This window comes from Cryptomeria japonica, chromosome 3, assembly GCF_030272615.1.
Source record: "Cryptomeria japonica chromosome 3, Sugi_1.0, whole genome shotgun sequence".
Taxonomy (NCBI): Eukaryota; Viridiplantae; Streptophyta; class Pinopsida; order Cupressales; family Cupressaceae; genus Cryptomeria; species Cryptomeria japonica.
This window is the reverse complement of record NC_081407.1, coordinates 180,544,632-180,570,357: the sequence shown is the minus strand read 5'-3', so window position 1 is coordinate 180,570,357 and position 25,726 is coordinate 180,544,632. Positions and strand designations below refer to the sequence as shown.

Genomic DNA, 25,726 nt, shown 5'->3' with positions numbered 1-25,726 from the left:
ATGCATAATTGCTACATAGATAATGATAAGCTGATTTGAAATTTTACAATATGCAAAAATAGTAGAGTTGCATTGGAAGATAACCCCAAAAATGGGTCATTGAAATAGAAAAACATTTCATTTGTCTTTCTCATTTGGTGTAGGTTTTGTTTATACCAATTTTTTTTTTTTTATAATGCATGGATGAAGTTTTTTAAAATTAAATTTAGGAAGATTTACGTCAAATTTTTTTAAAAATCAAATAGCATAGTATCTAGCATGGTTGGAAATCAAGGCTTTTTGGGCACGCGTGGGTACAATATTCGACGTGTATCTGGGCTATATTGGATATGTATCCGTTTCGGATACGAGAACAGATACGGAGATACACGTGCCTAGGGAGGGACAAAGGAGTTTCCGACTACTCTGTTTGAAAATCCAAGACTTTGTAAGCCCAATGTGTTTCTTCAATGAAATCACCATTAATTATCGTGATTCTTATCTTGCAATAGTGAGAAGAATGTCATTCATGAGGGATTTCGTCTTGAGAAGCCCTTGAAGATGAACTCTCCAACAATTTCACAAATTTCTTATTCAATCCCGCCCGTTGAAAAAGAACTTTTAAGAGTCTTTTATAACATTCCCAGGAGAGCCCACACACATCCCCAACCAATGTGGGGTAAATAGAAATGCTTCTTTTTAAAAATATCCAAGTCTCCAACTATTTAAAACGAAGGGGTACTTATAATTTTTAAATAACTTCCTTTTTAACTTAAGTCCCCATATCAATAAAGTTAAATATTTAATTTAACTTGATAACTTCATTTTATTGATAAATAAATAAATAATAATCACAAACGATTATTAAAATCTCTAGCCTAAATCCACAACTAACATCAACAGGATATTATTTGTGAGTTCATTAACGATCCAGATCTGACATAGCCGAAGTACCCCAAAAAGACACATCAAAACACCTTGGAATCGCCAGCAACTGAAATTGCCTACGCCAAATGTCCTCAAGATATCCTAAATGTCCTGGTTAGCCTGTGGGACCATGGAGAGATATGCTAATGACAACATCATATAACGTAAGCTAGAAAGGGGACATACAAATGCAAAGAAGAAATTTTTGGAGATATGGTGTATTTGCACCCCAATTCGTTCAACAAGACTACACAAAATAAATTATTGAAGAGTTAGAAAGCAAGTCAAAACATATTTTATCAAACTATTGATAGTTGTAAATTTGAAATTTGTGAATTGTAAAATGCATGTGAAAGACTCCAAATTTTATGCTTCGTGTCTGAGTAGTTCTTCCTCAAATAGGTAGCTCTGAAGAAAAGAACCTACCCTTCCTTCCCTATAACTTTACAATTCTTGGACAATGAGGTCTCTCACCTCAACCTAGGGTGTCATCCTCTGGATGCATGTTGTGAGGTCCTCCATAATCTCTCCATTATGATCTGAGAAGGTATTTGAATAGAAAAAACGGGGGTTGAGGAAGTACCCTGCTGGATGGATGGGTTGGTGGAGTTTATTGTTCCACCTCCTATCAATAATCTCTCATATGGGATGTCCCCCTAGTAATAATTTCTGATGGACTCTCTTGTCCTATCCATGGCCTCATAAATATATCTCATTGGGTTTTGATACCCATCTATCTAATGGATAACTCTAATCAAAGGCTTCAACACCTACAATTTACAAATACAAAAAAGATTAAAGTTACAAATCTATAATGAAAAACTTAAATTAAAAAAATAAAATATTTGATTTGAATCTAAATTCAATGTTTTGAAGTTACCTTCATGATCTTTGTCGCTCTTTATGCAAAAAGGTTTTCAAAGAGTATGCTTGAAATTCTCTCTCCTTCAGGGTTCTTTTTATTAGATGAGTCTAGCTATGCTTGACTCAAACATATGTTTCAAATCGGTCAATGAACCAATAATGTTTTGCAACATTAGGGAAATTGTTGCAAACCTTGTGACACTTGATCTTACCAACTCTTTCCCTTGGGTGCAATCTCTCATCAGATTAAGAACCCAATGGTGATTTGAGATAAATTTTGTGATGCTCCTTGCATCATCTACAACCGGTGTCACCCAATCAAGTTTGCCTATGTCCTCCAAAACAAGTCAAGCCAATGTGCTGTACAAGGTGTCCTATGTTTGTCTTGGAGAAGTCTCCTAGCCGCCACATATGCTATTGCATCATCAGTTATGATTTGCACCACACTTTCTATGCCCTTGTTCCATGAAAACTTCCTCAAACATTAGAGACAATATTTCTGCAATTTGACTTTGTTGGAGGCATCCGCCATTTAAAAATAAATAACCACACCATTTGAAGCTATTAAAAAATAATAACGGTGCTGTTTTTCCCATCTGTTCACTCATCTTTTTTTCCATTCCTTCCTTTGTTCTTCCACTACAACCTTTCCCTTTTAGTTGCATTCACAAGCAACCTAGAAGTACAAAGTGAAAATACAAAATTTATTTTTTTAAACAAAAAATACTACTGTTCCACGGAAACACGTTTCCCCCTCCTAGGCCCAAGTCCCCCCCGTCCCCGAAGCCCATCCCCGCATCCCCCCGTCTCCTCGTCCCCAACATCCGTGGAACACTTAAAAATAGCCTAAATTTAACACAAATTACTATAAATTAAGGAACATAAATTTAGGAATCCATCCCATAATGTGATGGTTAAGTGATGGTGTTGTTGTGGCCACCAAGGTTCAGACCCCTACTAGGCCATTGGAATCACAAACTTGTGTCTTCATTGATCCAATGTGCTTGTGGCTTTGAACCTTAGCATTGCTGTTGCCGGTGTTAATGCTAGGTGACTTAGTAGGCATTCATGCTTGTGCTCCATGCCCTTGTTGGGTTGGTGTGCTCATGGATTCCATGCCCCTATTGGGCTACCGTGCTCGTGGATTTGGATTGTTGTGTGGTCATGTTGCGGATGAGGTCCCCCAATTATGGCCTCACTTGGTTTGAGCTAGGCTAAAATCTCAAATTCACCAATAAGAACAAAAAAACTACTATAAGTATAAATTAGCATAAAAATTAAATCAACTAACCTCCCATTCAAGTATTTGCAAGAAGGCGCCTTGTAGCCTTTTCTCGCAATTGTCAATGCACTTATCAAATTGTCCCAATAAGGACTTCTTGCCACATTGAAAGGAATGTTGAAGTATACAAAAATAGCTTATGCCATATTTGTATGTTCATGCACCTCACTGTTCCACTTCAAATAAGGTTTGTGCTCGAGGTGTATTTTTGGGCACAAAAAAACTATATGGTGTGCATATAGGTGTAGGCATTATTGCTGACACTCTAATTGAAGTAAATGTAGTAGAGTGGATTTGTCTTGGATGCATGGACCACGAAAAGAGTCCACTATTTCTTAATATGTTGTATCTTCATTTGATTCTGGTTGGACTCGAGCACCATGATCACCAGCTATGGATGCTGCTATGGCTGCCCTTGTCTTCTCCTTGTGCAATTTTTTCTCTTCTACAGCTGAAACTAGGGCATTCATCTCTCTTTTTATCTCTTTGGTGGTGTTGAGGCAAGGCTTGGCATCATAATGAGTAATGCCTACAAGATGGTATTTGAGGTAATTGATGCCTCCATGATATAATTTTGTTCATTTAACGCAAAAAAATGTCCTAGGATTCAATCCTTGATAGGCATGTTTCCAAACAGGGGCTCTAGCTTTTGTTGGACAAGTGCCTGAAAATGGTGGCGGCATTGATGGGGCGGAGCCTGACGTTGAACCTGATGAAGAAACTTCACTATTTGCCATTATATGATGTATTTAACCTACAAAGACAAAGTGAAAACACAATATATTAATTTTTAAATACAAAAAAACCTAAATTATAAATAAATTACTAAAAATCAGTCTAAAAGTAGTTTAAATTAATATAAAATAGTTTATATCAGTAAAAGTTTGATCTAATCTAAAGATTCCAAACATTTTTGTTGAAAAAAAAAGTTAATTTGGATATGCAAAAAATAATGAAAATAGGGAAAAAAACTTCAGAAAATTAGCAAAAAATAGTGATGAATCTTATTTTTCCGAATTTAAGTGCAAAAAAGCTACTTAGTTTTAGTAATAGATGAATTTTTTTATTAGCCTAGATGCAACATTTTGCAGCCAAAATGAAGTAAAATGTCAAAAAAAAAAGAAAAACAAAAAACCAATCCATGCTTTAAATCTGCCTTTAGAATTCACCAAAAAATTCCTTTCAATTTTCTCTCCTTGATAGAAAAACGTTGTTAATAGTGTGTTTGTTGTTGTAGACAGTTTACATCATAGTTGAAAAACTCGGACTCGACAATGACTAGGCAAGCCCAAAATTTTTAAAAAACTCGGGACTCGCAAAAACTCGGTAAAAAACTTGGCAATAACTTGGTAACTTTATCGAACAATTGAAAATACAGCCATATAATCATATTACATTTTAACTAGTTATTCAGTCATATAATCATATTACATTTTTATTTGTGCTCAAAAACCAGATGAAAACCTTGGTGCATCTTGTCTCATGGCCAAAACATTGAAGTTGCGAATCAAATTTGTAATTCATGACGAGTTTTTCTTGAGAAATAGGGTTTAACCCGCAAGATTTCGCGAGTATTTCCTCAAAAACGCTGCGTGTTTTTATAGAAACTCGGAGCCGAGTGACTCGGCTAGGGTTTTGACCTGCGAGTACTCTGCGAGTTTTTGAAAAACCCGCAGAGTTTTTCATCTATGGTTTACATGGCTTGCAGAGAAAAAACGAGAGGTTTTTGATGTTTTATGGGCATATTTTGACGTGGCGGCCTTTTTTGTTGTTGTGGGCGAGTTTTTAACATAAACCTGTGGAGTTTTTAGTGGTTACATGCCAAAAATCCAACAAGAAATTGTTAGAAATTTGATGAATAGATTGGGCGGGTATATGGTTTGAAAACTCGTGATGAGTTAAACTCGGCAAGTACACCAACAATCATTTCACCTACCACGTCTACCAAGATGTCTTCTTTCAAGGCATTGTATGGGTATGAAGGTCCTAACTTTATTGATTTACTGTTTGGAGATAGTAGAGTACCAAAGGCCAAGGTTTTGTTGCAGCAAAATTAAGACATAATGAACTTCTTGAAAGACAATCTCCAACATGCCCAGAATCAGCAGAAGTTGTATGCAAACCAACACCATATAGAGCATGCATTTGAGGTAGGAGACATGGTTTATTTGAGATTGAAGCCCTCTAGGTAATCCACTCTCAAGAAGCGTGGATCAAAGAAAATGAAGCCATGTTCCTGTGGCCCATTCAGGATATCTCAAAGGATTGGGGAGGTGGCTTATGAGTTAGAGCTACTAGAGAGTAGCAAGGTGCATAATGGCTTCCATGTATTGGGCCTCAAGAAGGTGCTTGAACGCAATGTTGTTTTGTCTTTTAATTTATACCCTTTGGATGAGGAAGGGAAACTTGTGTTTGTTTAAGGGGCAGTTATTGATTACAGAGAGTGTACTTTGAGGAAGAGGACCATTAGGGAGTATTTGGTGAAGTGGATGAACTTACCGGTGAAGGATGCTTCTTGGGAGAATGAGCAGATTTTGCAGCATCCAAATTTGCAATTGTTTGGGGGCAAACAATTCTAGGGAGGGGTGATTGTCATGCCCCCTTCTCAAGCCTATTTAGTATGTGTGACAGTTAACCTATTTCTTGTGTGGTTTCTTTCAGATAATAATAATGAGTTTTTAATCTTTCACGGTCATGTCTAGGTTTTGCTGATCATGCCCATGTATACAGCTGTTAGTTCATTAGATCTCCAAACCCATCTTCAAATACACCAGTATACATAATCTGGAAATTTCCACCATAACTTAGTAACTAAAGAAACTATATTGATTTCCTTCTGTTTGATGCAAGTAGCTTTTGCATGCATTGATCATTAACTCCGCGTAGTGCCTCTGTAAACATTGATTACTGACTCTCTAAAGATACACTGAAGAAAATATACAAACCACATAGACAAACATAACCAAGCTTTGAACATGAGTTGCTCTTTTAATCAAAAGTTCACAATGAAGTTCAGCTAACTTAATTTGATAGGCTTGGGACATATGCAACTGTTTTCCTTCTAGAGCAATTTATTTGATTGCCATTAGTGGAGGCTTATACCGGCAACTTTGATATCTTAAGATTGGCATGCACTGTTACGATATTAGTAACAATTGTTTTAAACAAAAATGTTCCATTTTCAGCAGAGCCAGGGCTGTTTTTGACATGGATGCCATAACTGGAGGGTTTCTAGTCTTTCAAGTTCATTTAAACCTTGTACCTAGCTTGATTGGTTTAGTTGCTAAAAATAAAGGCCATCAAATTCACTTGGAGCTATACTCTGTCCAGGGTGCAGTTAGTAATTTGGAGCTTTCCTGCTTGAATCATATTTGGTCGTTTGTGCAGTAAATGTCTTGACTTTCCTTGAGGCCACAACTCAGCAGCCTTCTGACAACAAATTTTTGAGCTGATTATATCAAGTTTTGGAATTAGAAGAAAGGCTTCTATCAGGACTGCCTTTGGCTACCAAAAAGAGATCGTATGGTGGCAGTGTTCTTATGATAATCAAAGAATTTCATTCCAGTTTGATATTTTTCAATTTGACAACATTGATCATTGCCTCGGTCCCCATCGCTGTTGGCACAGTAATATTCTCTTTCTATCCTGAATGAGTTCTGGAACTGCTAGTGTGCCTTTGTAACCACTTCGAAGGTCAACTTAATTAGCCAAGGTTGGAACTTCTCTATCTGTTTTTCTTATAGAGCAATTTATGTGAATACCAGTTTTGCCTATAACAGAAACTTTGATATCTAAAGATTGGCATGCACTGCTACAATACTATTATTATGAAGATAGAATGCTCCTTTTTTAGTAGGGACAAAACAAATTTCACCATTGATGCCATAGAGGGAGGATTTTTATTTTTTTAAATTCATCTAAACCTAGCATTTAGCTTTATCCATTTAGTTGCTTGAAATGCAGGCTGTTAAATTCACTTGGAAATAAACTTGGTTCAGGATGTCGGTAGTACCTTAGAGCTTGCCTTTCCAAATTCACTTTGGTTGGTTGTTCAGCCATTTTTTGACTTGCCTCTAGCCTACCTCAACAGGTTGATAGAAGTCAAAGACTAAAAAACTTCTAATGAGATATTGTAACCAGATCTTCTAAGAGCCAGCCTTCTTGGTACTCACTGCCCCAAATTTGCCAACTGATTTTGTTTGGTTATGTTAGAGGAGGAGGTTTACGGCAGCAATAGCAATTTAAGTTATTAATATTGGTTCTTTTTGCAGGCTGTTTCAGATTTTGACCTTTTCACATTGGATGATGTAGATGCTGCATTTCAAAATGTGACAAGGCTAACATATTCTCAAAATTATTATTTTTCTGGTTGGTTATTCATCCTATTCATTGATTGCAGCACATTCATTTTTCATGGTTCACTTCTTGGCATTTCAGTAAACATATGGCAATCTTCATTGGGCTTATTATGAAGGCATTATGCATTATTGCAATCAGGGAATGGTGAAGGAATAGTTATCACTCCTTATGCAGCTGGGCATCTTTTGGGGGGAACAATATGGAAAATCACAAAAGATGGAGAGGATGTAATCTATGCTGTTGACTTTAATCATCGGAAGGAAAGGTTGTGATTTTTATCTATCATCCTGATAAATTACTTCACAGCTTTCTGTGGCAAAAGTTAACCAAGAAAAGTTCAAGCTGACTGGTTGTCTTTTTATCAGGCATTTGAACGGAACAGTCTTAGAATCATTTGTGCGTCCAGCTGTACTGATAACAGATGCCTACAATGCTTTAAACAATCAACCTTCCCGGCGCCAGAGAGATCAAGAATTTTTTGGTAATTTTTTGAAGACAATTTGTTTTAATGGTTCTTTTTCAAAAATACATTTTAATGTTACTTACTACGACTAGGCCATTTTGTTAATTTAGCTAGTTTAAGAAAAAAATATGCATATCAGAATGTATAATGATTGCTAAACACAAGTTTTCGTTTAATATTAGCCCACCCTGTTGAGAACTCTACTGTGTGCATTTGGATTATTTTATGGTATTTGAATATAATTGTATAGGACACTATTTCTCTGCATTGGGCAAGACTCGGCAAAAACTTGGCTGCCCAAGTTTTTCCAAGAATTCATTCTGCAAAAGCTAGCACACCCAAAAGTTTTCAAAAACTCAAGAAAAACTTGGAAATACATAAATTTGTAATAATCTTGGAAAACATATATGAAACTGAATTATAAATTCACATCATAGTGTCATATGATTATAAGCTACATATCCATATTTATTTTTTACAAATTTCATCTGTGGCAGACAAGGGCCTAAATCAATTTTTATTTTTTACTGTATAAAAGTAGAGCAAGGGTTTGAGGGTGGCAGCCTCTAGTGAGGTTGAGGGATAGTGCCCCTTGTGATGGTTGGATTAAGGGGCAACGCTCCTCATGCATACCTTGCTGTGGTGTAGAGCAGAGTTGAGGGTGGATCCATCACTGCCAAGTGCAAGGTTTTCAAATGCAGCTGAATTTTTTATTTTTTATTTTATTTATATCAAACAATCCTCAGTCCAGTCATACAAATGCACCTCCAAATGATCATGTACTGTTTTTTCTTTTTAGTCTTGCAGGTTTTCTGTGAGTTTTTCTGCATTTTAATCTATGATCTTGATTTTGATACAAACAACAGTGTTCCTCGTTGTGGGGCTCCTTGACTTTGCTTTTTCCAATTTGATTCAAATCTTTTGTTTAAGAGCATCCACAGGGTATGCCATTGAAATCACTAGAGATGCTAGTACTCAATGAAGAGAGAATGCCAAATCCTTGATGCATAATGAGAAACATCCTTGCTTATTTCCTCAAGTGAATTGTGCCACAGGTGATCTCTTGATGAATTCATTTAAAATGGGTTAGTTTGACCATCGATCACACATGTAGTGCATAATATTGCCAATTCATGGCTGCCATTCCTTTTCATGTCTCTGTATCCGTGATTTCTATCTCTAATTGAATATTTCAACTTCTTTAGATATTTCCTCTTGCTTGGTTTGTTCAAATATTTAATCTTGTTTGTTATATTTCTTTCTATTTATTATTGCTATTGAACCTTTTAATTTTGCCATATATGTGTTACATCTTCCGTCTCTTTAATCCTTTATCATTTAGATTTCTTTGTACCCCTTTCATAGTTTTCCATCTCGTGTCCTTTTAGCTTATGTTATCAAATCCACTTTGGAATTCAAACCACTTGTTAAATTTGGTAGTGGAATTTCTTTAGAACATACAAAGTCAAGATGTATTTCCAGAACATCTAGTATTAAGTGTATAATTTTGGGCTTATTAATTGTATTGAACATATCCAGTATTAGCTTTTGATCTTCTTGGGCATCTTTACTTGTGATTGCTCTTCAAAATCAGGAACCCACTGAAGGGCAGCTAATCCTAGCAGCCAGACACACAGTCACTCACAGCCACCAGTCAAATCAGATATGACAAGGTCTCATACCTGGTTCAAGATGCATTATGCAAGCAATTACAATGTAACATAAGTTTTATTAATCAAAATTCAGATTATCTGCTTGCCTCACAGGCACTTAGAATCATCTTTTGACCTCACATTCAAAAATCAAAAGGCCTCCTAGAAATCCATGGATTACAATCCTCTCCATCTCTTAACTTTTGCTCTTACAGACATGCTACAGACCTTATATCAGGCAATTGAGAAAAATACTACTTCTCCTATACCTCTCATCTCTGAGTCTTGTTCAAGGAGGAAGATATTTTATTGCTTCTTTACTACACTCCCCTTTCTCTTCTTCTCACAGCTCTCCTAATTCTTTATGCATCTCAGACTTATTACCTGGAAAACTTCGTGGGTCCTATTAGAATAATATCTTTCTCTTTGTGTTATTAATGGTCATTTAAGTTGTTTCTAATTTCGCCTCTAGTTAACTAACAATTGTTTCTTTTAGAAACATCGTCTTTGTAACTTTATTTAAAGGAGCTTTGTCTCCTTGATTAATTGAACAACATCGATTCTTTGAAATCCATATGCTTTTGCATCTGTATTATGGTATCAGAGCCTTGGTTATTTTCGAAATAATTTTTCAATTAAAAATTCGTTTAATAGTTGTTTTTGAAAAATTTCTTTGTTTATTCGAAATTGCAACTTTGGCAGTTCGTTTTGGCTGCAACTACTAGGGTTTTCTCGCTATTTTCTGCCCTCTCTTGCGACCCGTCTCTCTTGCATTTCGCGTAACCACGCGACGTGTTTTTTTCCCACTTGCAGATTTTTTTCTGCCCTTTTTGGACGGAAATCTGCATTTTCGGCTAGGGTTTGACTCTCCAGATTCAGTCGAATTTTTTTTCTGAGCACAGATTCGTGGTGGGTTTTCTGAGATTTCAACTGGGTCGTCGTCAGAATTTTCTGGGTGCCTCGATTTTCAAGCCAACGGATCCTAATTTCGACAGCAGATTCCTTTTGGGTTTTTCGCAAGGATTTCTGGGTTGTCTTCGGATTTTTCTGGGTCAGTTGGAATTTTTTTCTTGAAATTCGTGCCAGCCGTACTTCATTTTTGGAAGTCTGTACTTGCATTTGCCTCTGTTTTTGCATTGGGATTCAAATTTTTTGAATTCCATGCCAGTGCCTCTTCAGTTTTTTTTGTTTTCCATGCATTGGGAAACGTGCAAGATGGCATCATTGACCAACTTGATGTTGGAAGGCAGTTAGGTTTTGTGCACTTAGCATCTTCTCAGTACCTTGTTTTTCGTGCCTCGAAAAGCATGAAGATGGCTTATGGGTATCGATGTTTGTTTCGGTTTTTAATATTTTTTAACCTGAAAAAAATTCTGATGGGTTTTAATATTTTTTTCCCTTAAAAAAGTCTCTGGGTTTTTAAATATTTTGTCCTTGTAAAAAAAAAAAAATCATGGGAGGGTTTTTGATTTTTTCCTCAAAAATTGTACTTTGCTGCTGTCTGTTTTTAGTCCCACCTGGAGTTGTTGTGCGAACATCTGCACTAGTCTCTTATTTGCAGTCTATTTTCGGGCATCTCGCTCATCTGCAATAGTTTGGAGGGTTTGCCGATTTTTTCCTCAAAATCGTGACAACTGTTCTTGGTGTGTCTCTGGTTACAAGGAGGGACAGTTCTCCAACATCAGGTTGGATGGTTGGTGTTGTTTTGGGTATCTCTAGAAGTTCTGCAGTTTCTGGGAGGGTTGGTGGCAGACTCATCTCAAGTAGCGGAGTTAGTGGCAGGCTCTTGTCTTCTATTGCAGCGTGTTCTGAGAAGAAGGGGGCAACCTTCTCTGTTATTTCTCTTGGTAGTTAAAACGATGACCATTAAGGGAGGGTATTAGAATAATATCTTTCTCTTTGTGTTATTAATGGTCATTTAAGTTGTTTCTAGTTTCGCCTCTAGTTAACGATTGTTTTTTTTAGAAACATCGTCTTTGTAACTTTATTTAAAGGAGCTTTGTCTCCTTGATTAATTGAACAACATCAATTCTTTGAAATCCATATGCTTTTGCATCTGTATTAGGTCCTAGGAGGGAGACTTGCTTCATTATCTTCCCCCTCCTTTTCTTCACATATAGATGCAGCTTAATAGATAGATGTTGGAATGGATAAGCCGCCCAGAAATGGTCCATTAAGGCACACCCTCATTCAGAAACAGAAATGCTTGGTTAAATATGGTAAATGCCAGGTAGTAATATGAATATCCATGAATAAATATCATGACAGAATAGAAGATGCTGGTTTGGAAATAGCGCTGCTGCCATTAGGACACCGACACAAAGATGCTATCAATATCACTAATGACTTGGAATAAGATAACCATCAACAAGAAGTATAGTGTCTTAGGAGGGAGACTTGCATCATATCTAGGACCTCTACTATTTTCTCCTTCTTTTCTTTACACATACAAATGCAACTTAATAGATAGGTGCTCGAATGGATAAGCCGCCCTAAAACAAACCATGAGGGTACACCATCATTCAGGAACAAAAATGCTTGGTTAAATATAGTAAATGCCAGACAGTAATTGTAATGCCCCCATTTTTGAGTTCTTGTGTTGGTACTGGTATTGGCTTCTTGGATTGGTGTCAGCATGATCAGAGGAGTATTTTGATGTCGCTAGTGTGTTCAGACGGATTGATAGAGATGAATGATATTTTCTGGAGTGATTTTTGACAACTTGTCCAGGACTTACTATTTTTAGTAAGTTTCTATTTTTTACTAGGTGTCAGTTTGGACACTGTTTGGTTAGTTGGGAGTTTTGGTTGGCTTACTAATTTTAACAGCTACTGGTTATAGTAACTCTATTTTTGGCAGTTGGTCATATAGCTTCAGTCTCCTCTCAACTCCAACATGCGATATCTTCAGTTTCAGGTTTGGATAGTTTTGGCTATTTTTAGCATATTAATATTTAAAGTTAATTTTATTTTGGGTAACTGGTTTTAGTCTCAGCCTTCCTCAACTTCATAGTGCAGAGTCTTTAGTTTCAGGTTTTGGTGAATTTTCCTAAGGCTGGGAAATATTATTCTGTTATTGCTTGGGAGTGCCCATGTTTGAGAAACTGTTTGTGCAGGACATAGGAGGTGTTCAAATGACTGCTTGACTTGGTTAGAATTTAGAAAAGATGAAAATAACTACAAAGGGACCAATTGGTGAGGATAGTCAAGATGCCAGGAGAATTATCATTTGATAGACATCGTTTGAGCCTCACGAACATCCTACACTCATTGTGACTCCTTCACCAAAGAAATCTGCTTGAGTCAACTTGTTCTATAATGGAATGATCAACCCAATTTGTTGTTGGGAATGGAGTTGTAGCTAACCCTTTCTAATCATAGTTGTTAATCTTACCTTTTTATCATTCTCTACAAGCTCCTCGACACTTATATAGATGGTATGCTCTTTTTCGAGTTAGAGTATTCAAAGTTTCAAACAATAACCCATATATCTAACTTGAGATTCATTAGCACAATTTACCCATATATCCTCTCAATTAGGCAAATGAGCATACTTTTGCCTCAACCTCGACTTTTCTTCCTTTTAGTCTCATGGGTCAAAATAATCTAAGTTACCAGGTTCGGCCCCCTAGACCCCTGGTACTGGTCCGGTACGGTCCGGGTTCGGGTTCGGTTTGCCTGTGGTTCGAACAAGGTTCGTGGTTCACAGGCTTGGTTCGAACCAGGGCAAACCCAAGAGGACCCAGGGTCGAACCCAAGAGGACCCAAGTCGAACCCAGGGGTCCTGACAGCCCCAAAATGGATATTTTTTTTGCAAAATTTAATTTTTTTTGAATTCCACCACATAAAAAATTAAAATCCCAAGAGAGAAGCACAAGTCTATACGAAAGAACCAAGTCAGAAAACACAATTCCCGTACAGGAGAATGCACCTTGATCAGAATTTTGACTTCTTTGGCCTTGTTCCTGACGTCTTAAAAAAGCAGAAAAATGATGCACGCCATGGAGTTCCGTGTGGGACCCTGTGAGGGGCGCTGCCCCTCGACCCTACAAGGGGCTCTGCCCCTTGACCCCGCTGGGGGTGCTGCCCCTTGATCCCGTTGGGGGTGTTGCCCCAAACCCCCGCTAGAGAATCCATTTAATGATCAAACTTTAAATTGTTGAAAGTTGAAACAATGATACTTGAATATTTTATCATTTTGATATTAAACTTGATGTATATGATGCTGTTATGGTATGATCATGATGCTATGATTACAAATTTATGTTGGTTTTGTTGTTTATATGATGGTATGTGACATGCTAATCTTAATTCATGCTTATAGGCTGCATATATATATAATTTACATGTTTTTGTAGTAACGAACCCAAACGAATCCAAACCCCTTTTCAAAATTTGCCATACCGGTGCCCGAACCCGAACTGGTAACTTAGGGTCAAATGTGTTGAAAACTGATAGCTAGATCGGATTATATAAATATGAACAAATGTATCTACATTGGGCTGGGCCCAAAATTGTTTATTGTAATTTGTAAATAGGTTAGGCCCAATTTGGGCGGTAAAACAAATATGTATTTGAGTGATCTTTTATGTAATTGGGCTGGGCCCAAACTCATGTAGCTTGTAAATGAGTGGTAAAGGCAATCAAGTAATAACGTCTTAATAGGTCAAGACCTATTTGAGCGATATACATATTATTATTATGAAATTAATAAGGCAGGCCGACTTGAGACTTGACACCACAAGTCAAGTATACAAGCAAGTCATTTGCATGGCATAATCAATAATATACAAAGCAAATTACTTCTCCAATATTCATCTATGTACTCAGCAAATTCCTTTTGAAGATCAGCGAATCATCCTTAAGGCTGTCAACGCATTCAGCGAACTTCTACATCAATCATAAGATCTTCGGTGAATCACTTCTGATCATCAGCAAACTATCTCTGATTAGAAGCAGCGAATTACTCCAGCAGAGATTAGCGAATTATCTCCTCTGATTAGGTGAGCCATCTAGAGGTTTCGAATCTGCTTGAGGACTGGCAAATATACGTAAGGGCTGGCGAATGTACATAGCAAACTGAGTGTTTAGTCAAGTGAACATTATCCAAGATCTGCGAACTAGTTCTTGTCTGAACGAACTTCATTCTGGGACAGCATACTCCATTCTCAGTGGTTCTGATCCGATCTTCAAGGCAGATTGATCAGATAAGTTATGTGTTGTGACCTAGCTGGGTGAAGATGTATTAAGCTACTGTGAATATTCTAATCAGATCTGCATTTATTGTTGCTGGGTTTTTCCTCCAATAGGGAAGTTTTCCTAGGGTATCGGTGTGTGATTTGTGTTTGTTCTTCATTGCATTCTGATTTCTGCTGTTCATTATTTAATCTGATTGCTAAAATTAACAAAATGGAGCTTTGGCTTCAATAGCTATTTCTTTCTCAACATTCTTGGCATCTTTAGTGGTCTTGCTAGCTTAGTGTCCAATGGTGATGGGCCAATAATAATCCCTCTTTTTGAACTAGCTTTAAAGGGAGTGAACTATCACTAGTTGTTTGTTTATTTCTAGTAGAATAACGTTGTCATCATGAAACTTTGATATAGGTAAAAATGTTGGTAAGTAAACTAACCAATCCCCATATTCATGAATGGACTTTTTTACATCCTATAAAAGCCATTCTTCATATGACCTATGCATGCCCATAATTAAGTTCTCAACAAATGCGTTATTTACTCTTTTGTAATGAGTAACAAAATTACCATACTGAAGTTGGAGCAAGTAATTATAAATGAGGTTATTGGGCCCATATTCTCCCACTTTGTCTATGCTCGGAAATATATTCAAATATCAAGTTGAGTGCTAAATATGACTTCATATTAAACTCCACATATGAATAATGGTTCACAATTGCCAATGTATGCTTTCACTTTTCAGGAAAGCATTGTCAATCTAACATGTTGTGGAACTAACCGTGTTTACTGTATAGAACATCCATGGATCGAATTGCCTTGTCTTTAGCCTTTGTAATATGTTGCCTAGTTGTTTTATTTAATTAAAAATGCTATGTTATTTTTTTTGGTGTGATCTTTCAAACTAGACAAAAGGTGTAGAAGGGTTTTGTTGTTTTTTTGGTTTGCTGATGAATCAACATGAAAGAGCAAATAATTACAGCAATAACAAATTCTGAAATAACATAAATAACGTGCAATTGAGAAGCAGAATTTTCCAGATTTAGATGTTGACAGAATAATGGATTTTTCATCAATACAACAGCAACCCAGTTCATTAAAAACCCTTACATATCAAAGTCAAACATACCCAGAAAAATTTGATAACTGGGAACCACTGCCATCATAAAATCAGACCTGCAAACTCTCAGATTTTGGCACCACAACTTCAATTCCGAGTGCCAATTGCCAATGGAATGATGGAAGGATGTCCGCAGTGAAAAATAAATTGAATGAATGATTCAATAATCAGATAATCTATTCAACAATATACAAGCGTATATATAGAGATTACAAGACGACGTTCTAAATTAAGAACAAGTCGTTTAAAGTGAACTACTAAAAAGCTAAATGCTAAATAAAGCTTAAAAGCTAATTAACTAAAAAGAAAAAGCTAAATAGTAAATAAAGCTTAAAAGCTAATTAACGAAAAAGCTAAATGACCATTAAACAAGGAACTAAATATAGGTGACTAAAATATAATTAAATAGTCTAATACCCTCCCTTAATGGTCATTCTATCTACTAACTACCCTACAGAAGACACTACAGATCTTTTGATCACAAATGAAAAGAACACTCTGCGGTGGTGGAGACCCTTCTGGATTTGAAAAGTGTTAATGACCAAGAATACCAAAAGCCATCCAAGCTAATGTAGCCTTCACACACGAATTACTGAAGCCTGAAACAATGATTTTGAGGAAAAAATCAGCAAACCCTTTTGTAGAAGAGTACCAATTCCAAAACTGACTACAAGATACCACGGTTGCAGATGTTCGCCCTGGCAGGTGCGACCCAAACTGACTGCAACAAAGCACGATTTTTGAGGAAAAAACCGTCAAACCCTAAAATGGGAACCCTCGAAAAGATAATTTACGATTTTGAGGAGAAAATAAAAAAACCAAGAAATCTGAGGTTACAAATCATCGTTTTTGTGGGAAAAAATGGTAAACCCAGATAACTAAAATCTTACGTGAATATCACGGATTACAAATGAGATAATTTTAAAGGGAAAATTATAAACCCTGCGAACAATTTTTGAGGAAAAAATCGTGAAAACCCTCCAATGATTTTTTGTGGAAAAAATCAGAAAACCGACAGACAATTTTTCAGGAAAAAATCGTGAAAACCCTGGGACCTGTAAGACGAGGTCTGGCCTAAATCAATCTAATCAAGACAACGATATTCAGATATCGTGAATATGCACCGTTTCCAGGTGTTGTGGTAGCTGTTGAACTTCTGACTGTGTTCCAACATGATGTTGGTCAAATATGCCATCACAAAAAATGGAGGTTGAATGAGGTCAACCTAGTGAAAGCATAAGACAAAAGAATCTGATTAAAAAATCAGAATAGAAGCAGCTGCTAAAAAGACTGAAACCCTGGAGAAGAATTCTGGCACGAATTCCAAGGTGCGAATTTCAAGGTTTGGAAGAAACCCAAAAATTAAAATTTTTCTGCAAACTTAAAACCTGAAATTTTTCCTGAAAATAATTAGAAAAAATAATAATTTCAGAAAATAAAAAAATACCTATGATTTTTTTTTTGTAAAAAAAACAGAAAAATATTGACGATTTTTTTTCCAAAAGAAAAAACGCAAAAAAAAAAAGGGCAGAAACCCTAGGTCGGATGTACAGCATAAATAGCGCCCGCAGAATTAGCAGAAATCGCTGACTGTTTTTAAATTCCAAGGCAAATTCATTGGCACAAAAATTGAGGCATGAAAAACGAGGCAACCAGAAAAATATGAGATCAACCTAGAAAAGCTCTCGAAAAACCCACCAAGAACCTAAAATCAAAATACAAATTTGACGGCTCAAAAACCGAGGCACGAAAAATGATGCACCCCAAAAAATCTGACGACGACCCAGTTGAGGTCTCAAAAAACCCACCAAGAATTTGCAACCAGAATAAAATTTTGACTTGAACTGAAGGGTCAAAACCCTAGTCGAAAATTGCAGAAACTCTAGGAAAATTTTCAACCATGAACTGCTGCCCAGTGCAAAGAAATTCGCCCAGGAACCAGAAACCCTCGAAACCCTCAAAAAGCCTTCAAAAAAGCAAAATCGTTTTTTATAAAAAAAACAATAAAAAAAATCTGGAAAATATTCCAGAAAGAAGGCCATGAATTTTTATTAAAAAATTCGCCAAACTTTAAAGAATCCCATCGACCCGCTCTGATACCATGAAAAATAAATTGAATGAATGATTCAATAATCGGATAATCTATTCAACAATATACAAGCATATATATAGAGATTACAAGATGACGTTCTAAATTAAGAATAAGTCGTTTAAAGTGAACTACTAAAAAGCTAAACGCTAAATAAAGCTTAAAAGCTAATTAACTAAAAAGAAAAAGCTAAATGCTAAATAAAGCTTAAAAGCTAATTAACGAAAAAGCTAAATGACCATTAAACAAGGAACTAAATATAGGTGACTAAAATATAATTAAATAGTCTAATACGCAGCCCCTAACCACCCAATCTGCAACAGCCCTTTTATTGAATGAATTATTTATTTTGTTGAATCCACGTGTTGCCTATAGGATAATACTCTCAGATCTCCTAGATTGTATATCTCAACAGTGTAGAAGATGTCATCAAAGAGGGGTTTCGTACTCACTAACCCAGAAGCCAGCCTCCAGAGAAGCCACATCCAAACTCCAAAAACATGAAAACCTAAATGATTTGAAAACCTAAATGATTTTATCTAAGCTTCTATTAGCATCAAATAGGGCGTCCACTTTCCTGCCGTAACTCCCATGCCCAAAAGAGGAATAAAACACTTTATTTTATTAATATATTAAAATCCTTAGGACTCCCCATCTTGGATGCCACCGTAGGTCTTTTGTTTTTATTTAATAAAACCTTATAACTCCTGGGTTGGACACTCATCCCTAGGAGTCCCATTTTTTAAAAACAACTTATGATGATGGGACCATTGAATGACTTATCTTTATAATATTTAAATAACTTAAGTGAAATATTTTACTTTTCACTTAAGACCTTTGTTATTTGAAAATAAATTCCTGGACCATATAAGTATAAAATTATGCCCAATGCCAAGTAGAATGCCTCCAAAGTTCGGGAACTTGATTGACTAGGCTAATGGTTCACCCCTTCGATTGGTTAGGAGGGGGACATTATAGTCTGCCCTTCCCAAAATTGCTTGTCATCAAGCAATTTCAGCTTTGGATGTTGTAAAATCTGCTCACTCTTCCACGCTGCATCCTTTATTGACAAATCCTTCCATTTGATCAAGACCTCGCTCTCTAAAGTCAATAATAGCCTCAAGAATCAAGATCAGTTTCCCTTCCTCATCCAATGGTGGTAACATAGTTGAGGGCACCACATTGTGTCCAATTGCCTTCTAGAGTTTGGATACTTGGAAAACATTGCGTACTCAACTGTTAGCTGGTAGCTCATGCTCATAGGTGACCTCACCAATCCTCCTCGTAATTTTGAATGGTCCATAAAATCTTGGCTTTAGATTCTCTGCTCCATTCTTCTTGAGAGTAGATTGTCTATATGGCTGCAACCTTAGATGTACCATGTCTCCAACCTCAAAATGGTGCTCTATGCGTTGCTGATCAGCATACAGATTCTGCTGATTCTATGCTTGTTGCAGGTTCTCCTTCAATGTTTTTATCATGTCTTAACTCTCCTGTATCAAGTCTTTTTCCTTAGGCACTATACTGTCCCTAAAGAGAAGATCCATGAAGTTGGGAGCCTCATACCCTTACAAAGCCATAAAGTGTGTCATCTTGATAGACATGTGGAAGGTGGTATTGTAACAATATTGACATAAGTGCAGCCAGTTAATCCAAGCTCTCTGCTGTTTTGAATCATAGCTCCTGAGGCACTTAATACTGAAGAATGACTGGAAACGCAACAAACTGGCAGTATAAATCCTAGGCAACACCCCTCAAACACACCTCCAAAGGGCACAATTTGATGTAGATATGAAAATGCAGGCATGGACTCCACCAAACTTACTGAAACCTAATTGTCCTTTTTCACAAACTCCCATGTCCGCACACTAGCTGTTCGAGCAGCAAGGAGAACAAGTACGACAACAAGAAAGGGTTGCAATCCACTCATTATCTGCAAACAAACTTTTTCAATCTTCTTCAATCAATCTCCCTCAAATTTGTTCAGAATACTTTATGCTCAAACTGAAGATTTCAATCAACTATGAAGCCCAAATGTGATTCCTGAGTGGTTTCACCAATGAATCCTCCAGATTGGATCCTTCACTAACATAGAGGATGTTCCTTGCAAAGGCTTTCATTCTCACAAAGCCATAGGAATGAACAAGTTCAATCCAGCCAAATTTGTTTACAAATTATTACCGAAGCTGTTGAGAAAATGGACTCAAAACCAAATAAAGTCTCCTAGAAGAAACCCCACACCCACTTTGAGGGTTTCAGCATTTTAGTTTTCTTTTAAAACACCTTATAACTCCCAATGTTGGTGCCTTCTCTCGAAAAGATCACTGTATTTAATATTTGCATAACACCTTTAATTTTCACCATGGGTGCCCACCTAGACAAATTAAATGCTCTGAACGACATTAAAAACCGAAATATCATCATACATGCTCTAATTGATGTCCCAAAATAGAAATACTGCCAACTAGCCAAGTTGTTGTCCAGCTTGACATTTGCTAAAAAATAGTATGAACAATTGATTGTAACCACTCCAAAAAAGTGCGTTATGCACATATCAACTGAGTGAGCTTAATACAACTCCTGTCATCTTCAAATAAGCTGGATTCAATTGTCACCTTGAGCTGCCTAATCCTAACTCATTTGTCTACAGGAACCCGTGGAATAGGCTAGGGTCACCACACTGAAAGTGCTTAGGAAGGGGACATTAAATCAAGGTTCTCCAGCTCTTTGGGATAGGAGCATTGGACATCTATTCTGTATATCAATTGAGATGATCAACTTGGCATGATAGATGGTAAAACAACCTTAGCTATGCAAAATCGTAAAACTATGTCATGGAAATGCTGCAGAAATTTGATGCCAGTACTGTAATTGAGGAATTATATTGATGGCCTTCTGTACAAAAGAAATGAGAATTTAGATTTAAATATAAAGAATGAGATATTGTTTTGGCTGTAAAGAACTACCACAACTGCTCTTCAAAATAGTTACTTTAGATTATCCAAATGACGTAACTTGTCAGCATTATTAAATGCAAATTTTGGAGAAGAATGAAAGTTTTGTGCAACCAATACACTCTGCTGATTCCTTCCCATAAAACATACTAACAGAGAATCAAGATTCCACTGAGAAATGTCACACAAATGATATCACTTGTCAGCATGATCTTGTGCAAATTTTGGAAAGAGCAAAAGTGTTGTGCAGCCAAGATATTTATCTAATTCCTTCCTATAAAACATACTTACAGAGAACCAAGATTTCTTTGAGAAAATTTGTCAGTTATATGAAAAATATCTGTGTATCTATAAAGAGATCCTAACGGCTATATAATGCTATTGAGCTTGTTTATTCAACTACATGTATTTAATCACAGTTTTGGTTAAATAATGGTTTGTTTAAGCTATCCCGAATCATTTCAATATAAAATCTAGAAGTTATGGGAATGCAGGTAGATCCCTTTTAGCAATAGTGGTAGATCTGGAAGATATCTAGAAGGTTGGCTGAGTGTCCACACGTTTTCTGCTGATTTGGGAAGTTTGGGTGGCATCATCAACAGCTCAATTGACCCAGCTAATTCTTCTTGATCTAATTCTTTATTCTTTTAATATTTCCTGATCACTAATTTTGTAATTCTTACCAATTTAAAAAAAATAAAATCCTTACCAATTAATTTCCATTCATGCTATGTGTAATATTGCCATAGACACCTTTTTGGGTCATTCGTTGTTCTCATTAATACATTTCACTTGTATTTAGGAAGTTTAGGTTCTAAGGAAGGTTCTATTTATATTCTTGTGTTGATTGCTTGAAGGTAACCTGTTAAGTGATTAAAACATTTTTGTATACCATGTGAATAGGAGCCAAGTTCTTCATACCAGTTAGGAACTTGTTTTATTATTGTCAGCTTTGAAGCAGATTATTTATATTGAGCATGTTGTATGAAATAATGATTCAGAGGAGGTATTTAACCCTATGTACTGTGCATGTTCCAGATATGATATTAAAAGTGTTGCGAGGAGATGGAAATGTCCTTCTCCCAGTTGATACAGCTGGGCGTGTGCTTGAGCTTATTTTATGTTTGGAACAGGTGCTCAAAAAACAAGCTAAAATGTCATAATTCAATGTTTTTTTAGTTTGAAGAAATGAGAGACATAACAGTTGTTGTAACTGGATAATATGTTTGTTGATTTGTGCAGTACTGGGCACAGCATCGTTTGAGTTATCCAATTGTCTTCTATACAAATGTTGCATCAAGTACAATTGAATATGTCAAGAGCTTCCTTGAATGGATGAGTGATGCAATAGCTAAAGCTTTTGAGCACACACGAGATAATGCTTTCCAATTGAAGTAATATGCCAATCTGCTTGACCTTTGTTTTAACTTTTCGCAGCTGATTTATTTTAGTATTTACATTTAATTTGATTGTATGTTGTGCAAACTCAGCTCGGTTTATTTCTACTTTAGTTGTATATTCTTAAAGGGTTTTAGATGTGCTTCTGAAAACCCTTTTGTGTTTCTTATCTACCCTCAATCTACTGTCCCATAGTTGTACTGTTTTATTGTATTATTTTCATCAATGAAAACATAACAAGGAGAAACACTTTTATTGCGTAGAGAATCAGGTTCCAGGAGAAAGACTGAAGAAGCCTAAGTAAAAGTCCAGGAAAGATTGCAAATTAGTCTGAAAGTTGAAACTAGTAGTTTTATTCATGCGTTTTCATAGTTTTTATTAGCTTTCTAGTTGGGTAAAAATTACATTCATTATTTTGACATTTGGTATCAGAGGACACTGATTGAGGAAAATTTAAGAAGAAAAAAGGAGAATTATTGTGAAATTGTTGCTGTGAAATCAATGAACAAATTTCTGTCAGTGGCTGACTGATTGAAGGGGCTGATTGGTGTTTCCCAGATAGCTGACTAAGGAAAGAGATGACCTATTTTGCACAGGTCAAACTTGTTTTTACAAAAAAAGGAGTAGAGCCTGATGTCAAGCCTGCAGACTATCGTTTTGAGGGCTGATCTGCAGACTATAGTTTTGAGGGCCAATCCGCTGAATGTTTTGGAGGGATAGTTTTTTAAATTGGCTGACTGGTTCTGCCAAAGGAAGCATGAAGGGATTGTCAAGGTCAACTTTCATTAAATTCATTTGTTTTTAAATATTTCTGTCAAAGGGTGATTGAAGAAGGTAGCTGCTGTCAAGGATCTGCTGTAAAGGGACTGCTATTAAGGGGTGTTCTTAACATAGAAGTGCCTCAGTGCAGAGATTTTTGAAACTTTTTGCAGTTGTTTTCTGCAAACATACAAATTTTGAACAGTTAAAAAAAATAATCTTGCTTTAGTTTCAAATTTTTGGTCTAGAAGTTTCTTCTAAACGTTAGGTTGTATACAATACACAAATTTCCTTTTTGCTCAAAGCCCCAAAACTGATATAGCAAAACAAGAATGTTAGAAGTCAGAGTACTCACTATTGTTGAGTTTCGGAATTGGGATAGAATAATTCTAAAATAGAAACTAAAATTGCTTTTAAACCTTGCGGATTTTGATAACCACCATAAATAAGTCTTAAAAAAATGTTTGTTTATGATGAGTTGATCCAAGAAGTGAATGCCACTTTGCTGGTGATCTTTGGGAGAGTTTGAAAAATAAATATCAAACTTATGAAAAAGGTAGTCCTGTGTTTGAAAAATCAGCTATTTTCATTGGTGGGTGATTTTCAGAAAATATAATTAGGATGAAAGACCCAAGGGATCAACTCTTTGTTGTTAATAAACTAGTTGATGAACATGATACATTGTTCTGATTGTCAATCCTTTGCCTCCATTGTTTGAAATTTTTATCGAGTCTTTGCATTTGTTGGTTGTCAACTTTTATCTTTGAAAATGTTGGTGCATATTTGTTGCAAAAAGAACATAAACATACACAAATGGTTGAGTCTGGTTCTGGGTATGAAAGTGCTCTTGTTACATTGTATAAGGGAAAAGTGAAGAAAACCTCATTTTTTGATTCACTATGCAAATACAAAGTGAAGTTTTCTAACTGTCATTAGTTTGGGCATATAATGTTGGAAATGACAATATGATCTATGCCATAACAAGTCGTGGGCTAAATCTAATATGGTAATTGAGGTGAAGCACAACTCAAGGAGGAAGTGTTTGCTTTTATGGTATCTTAGTGATGCAACCAATTCTCGATTTTGTGATTTGGTGCATATCAACATTTCGTGAGACAGAGAGATTGATATGTTAGGTTAATTGTTGATCCTCATTTTATAGATTCTATTTCTTTGGTTGATAGCAGAACACATGCACTAGAAATGGTAGGGGATATTTGAATTAATAGTAGAACACATGCAGTAGAAAGGATAGGGGATATTTGAAGTGTTCTTTGTGATACAATAAATTTACAATTAGCAATGTTAGATTCATTCTAAATATGAACAAAAATTTATTGTCTATCAATCAACTGACATTAAATCCTAACATTGTTGTGAAATATTGTAGAAATAAGTGTGTTGTGACTAATGCGAGTAGGACATAATGGCTACCCTAGGCATTTGGCTATGGAGGACAAACCATTTTGTGGCATGTGAGATATGGACAACCCTCTGTTTAAAATTTTGCTAAACTAAGTAGAATCATTACTATTCATGGATTGCTCTCTATTTAGGAGAAGCATGATATATGTTCAGTGTGTTTGGGTAGTGAGAAAAAATAAAGCCATTTCGTATTGAAGGGGTGTGTTGTGGAAAGGGAGGTTTAGATTGTGTTCATTTAGATCTTTGTGAGCTATTATGGAAATTATCAACTATCTTGAGTGTGATATACTCGATGTTGTTGGTATTGATTTTTGAAGGAAAATGTTGGTATAATTTTTGGAAAAAAAGGTTTGATTTCTTTGGAACCTTCGCTAAGTTCAAAGCATTGGCTGAAAATTAAAATGGTAGTCGTATCAAGACATCAAGGTTTCATAATTTGGGCGAGTTCACTTCCAAGTAGTTTCAAGACTATTGTGAGAAGCAAAGCATTCGATATAGTTGACAACTCCATAAACTCCTTAGTAAAATGGGTTGTTTGAGAGGAGAAACAAAACTATCATGGACATGGCCTTGTGCATGATGCATGCCTATAAGCGTTGAGGAGAAATAGAGAACAAAAGTTTGCTTAAAGACTTGCAGAATGTCACACTTGAAGAATCCTAGTCTAGGCTCAAACCAAAGATAACACATTTTGGTGTTTTTGGCTCAATTGTATATGTTCTGGTTCTTAATAGAAGATAAAACTATAATTCGAGAGATTGCACATAGACTCTTGATATTTTCACTAACAAAGTTATAGTTAGTTAGGACGTTGGTGTAAAAGAAACAAAGCCTTTTTTTGATTGTAAACTTGGCCAACAGGTTTTTTGTCATCACTTTAGTGTTGTTGGTTTGATTGTTGAAGGCTGTATATCTTCTTGTACTCAATCACAATCGCCAATGTATTAGCCTCTAGCTGAAATTTCTCCTACAACAGTGGTATTTCAAACATGAAGACTCGGGTTGACATGAACTCCAAATATCTATGCTTCAGCACAGGAGTCTCTAGTCATATAGTAACAAAGACCAAAGTAGCATAATTCTACTCTTTAGGATGTAAAGAGGATGTACTTCCTCAATCAAATGGATGACCATGATGAGTAGGGAAATTAATTTTTTTGTTTTAGGTGAGCATGTTCATTTTTCTCTCACTTATGATGTTTTCAAGATACCTCAAACACAATGGTATGCAAAAGAGAATTGTAAATTCGAATGGGAGTCTGCCAT

The 25,726-nt window shown here is 36.1% G+C and overlaps 1 protein-coding gene across 1 annotated transcript in view; it reads left to right on the top strand.

Moving 5' to 3' along the window:
* Positions 1 to 25,726, top strand: part of LOC131037321 (cleavage and polyadenylation specificity factor subunit 2) — a 152,529-nt gene that overhangs the window by 29,732 nt on the left and 97,071 nt on the right. Inside the window, exons 3-7 of the mRNA XM_057969426.2 lie at positions 7,324 to 7,420; positions 7,550 to 7,676; positions 7,777 to 7,892; positions 21,917 to 22,011; positions 22,121 to 22,272. Coding sequence (XP_057825409.2) covers positions 7,324 to 7,420; positions 7,550 to 7,676; positions 7,777 to 7,892; positions 21,917 to 22,011; positions 22,121 to 22,272 — 587 coding nt within the window. The remainder of the gene's footprint in view (positions 1 to 7,323; positions 7,421 to 7,549; positions 7,677 to 7,776; positions 7,893 to 21,916; positions 22,012 to 22,120; positions 22,273 to 25,726) is intronic.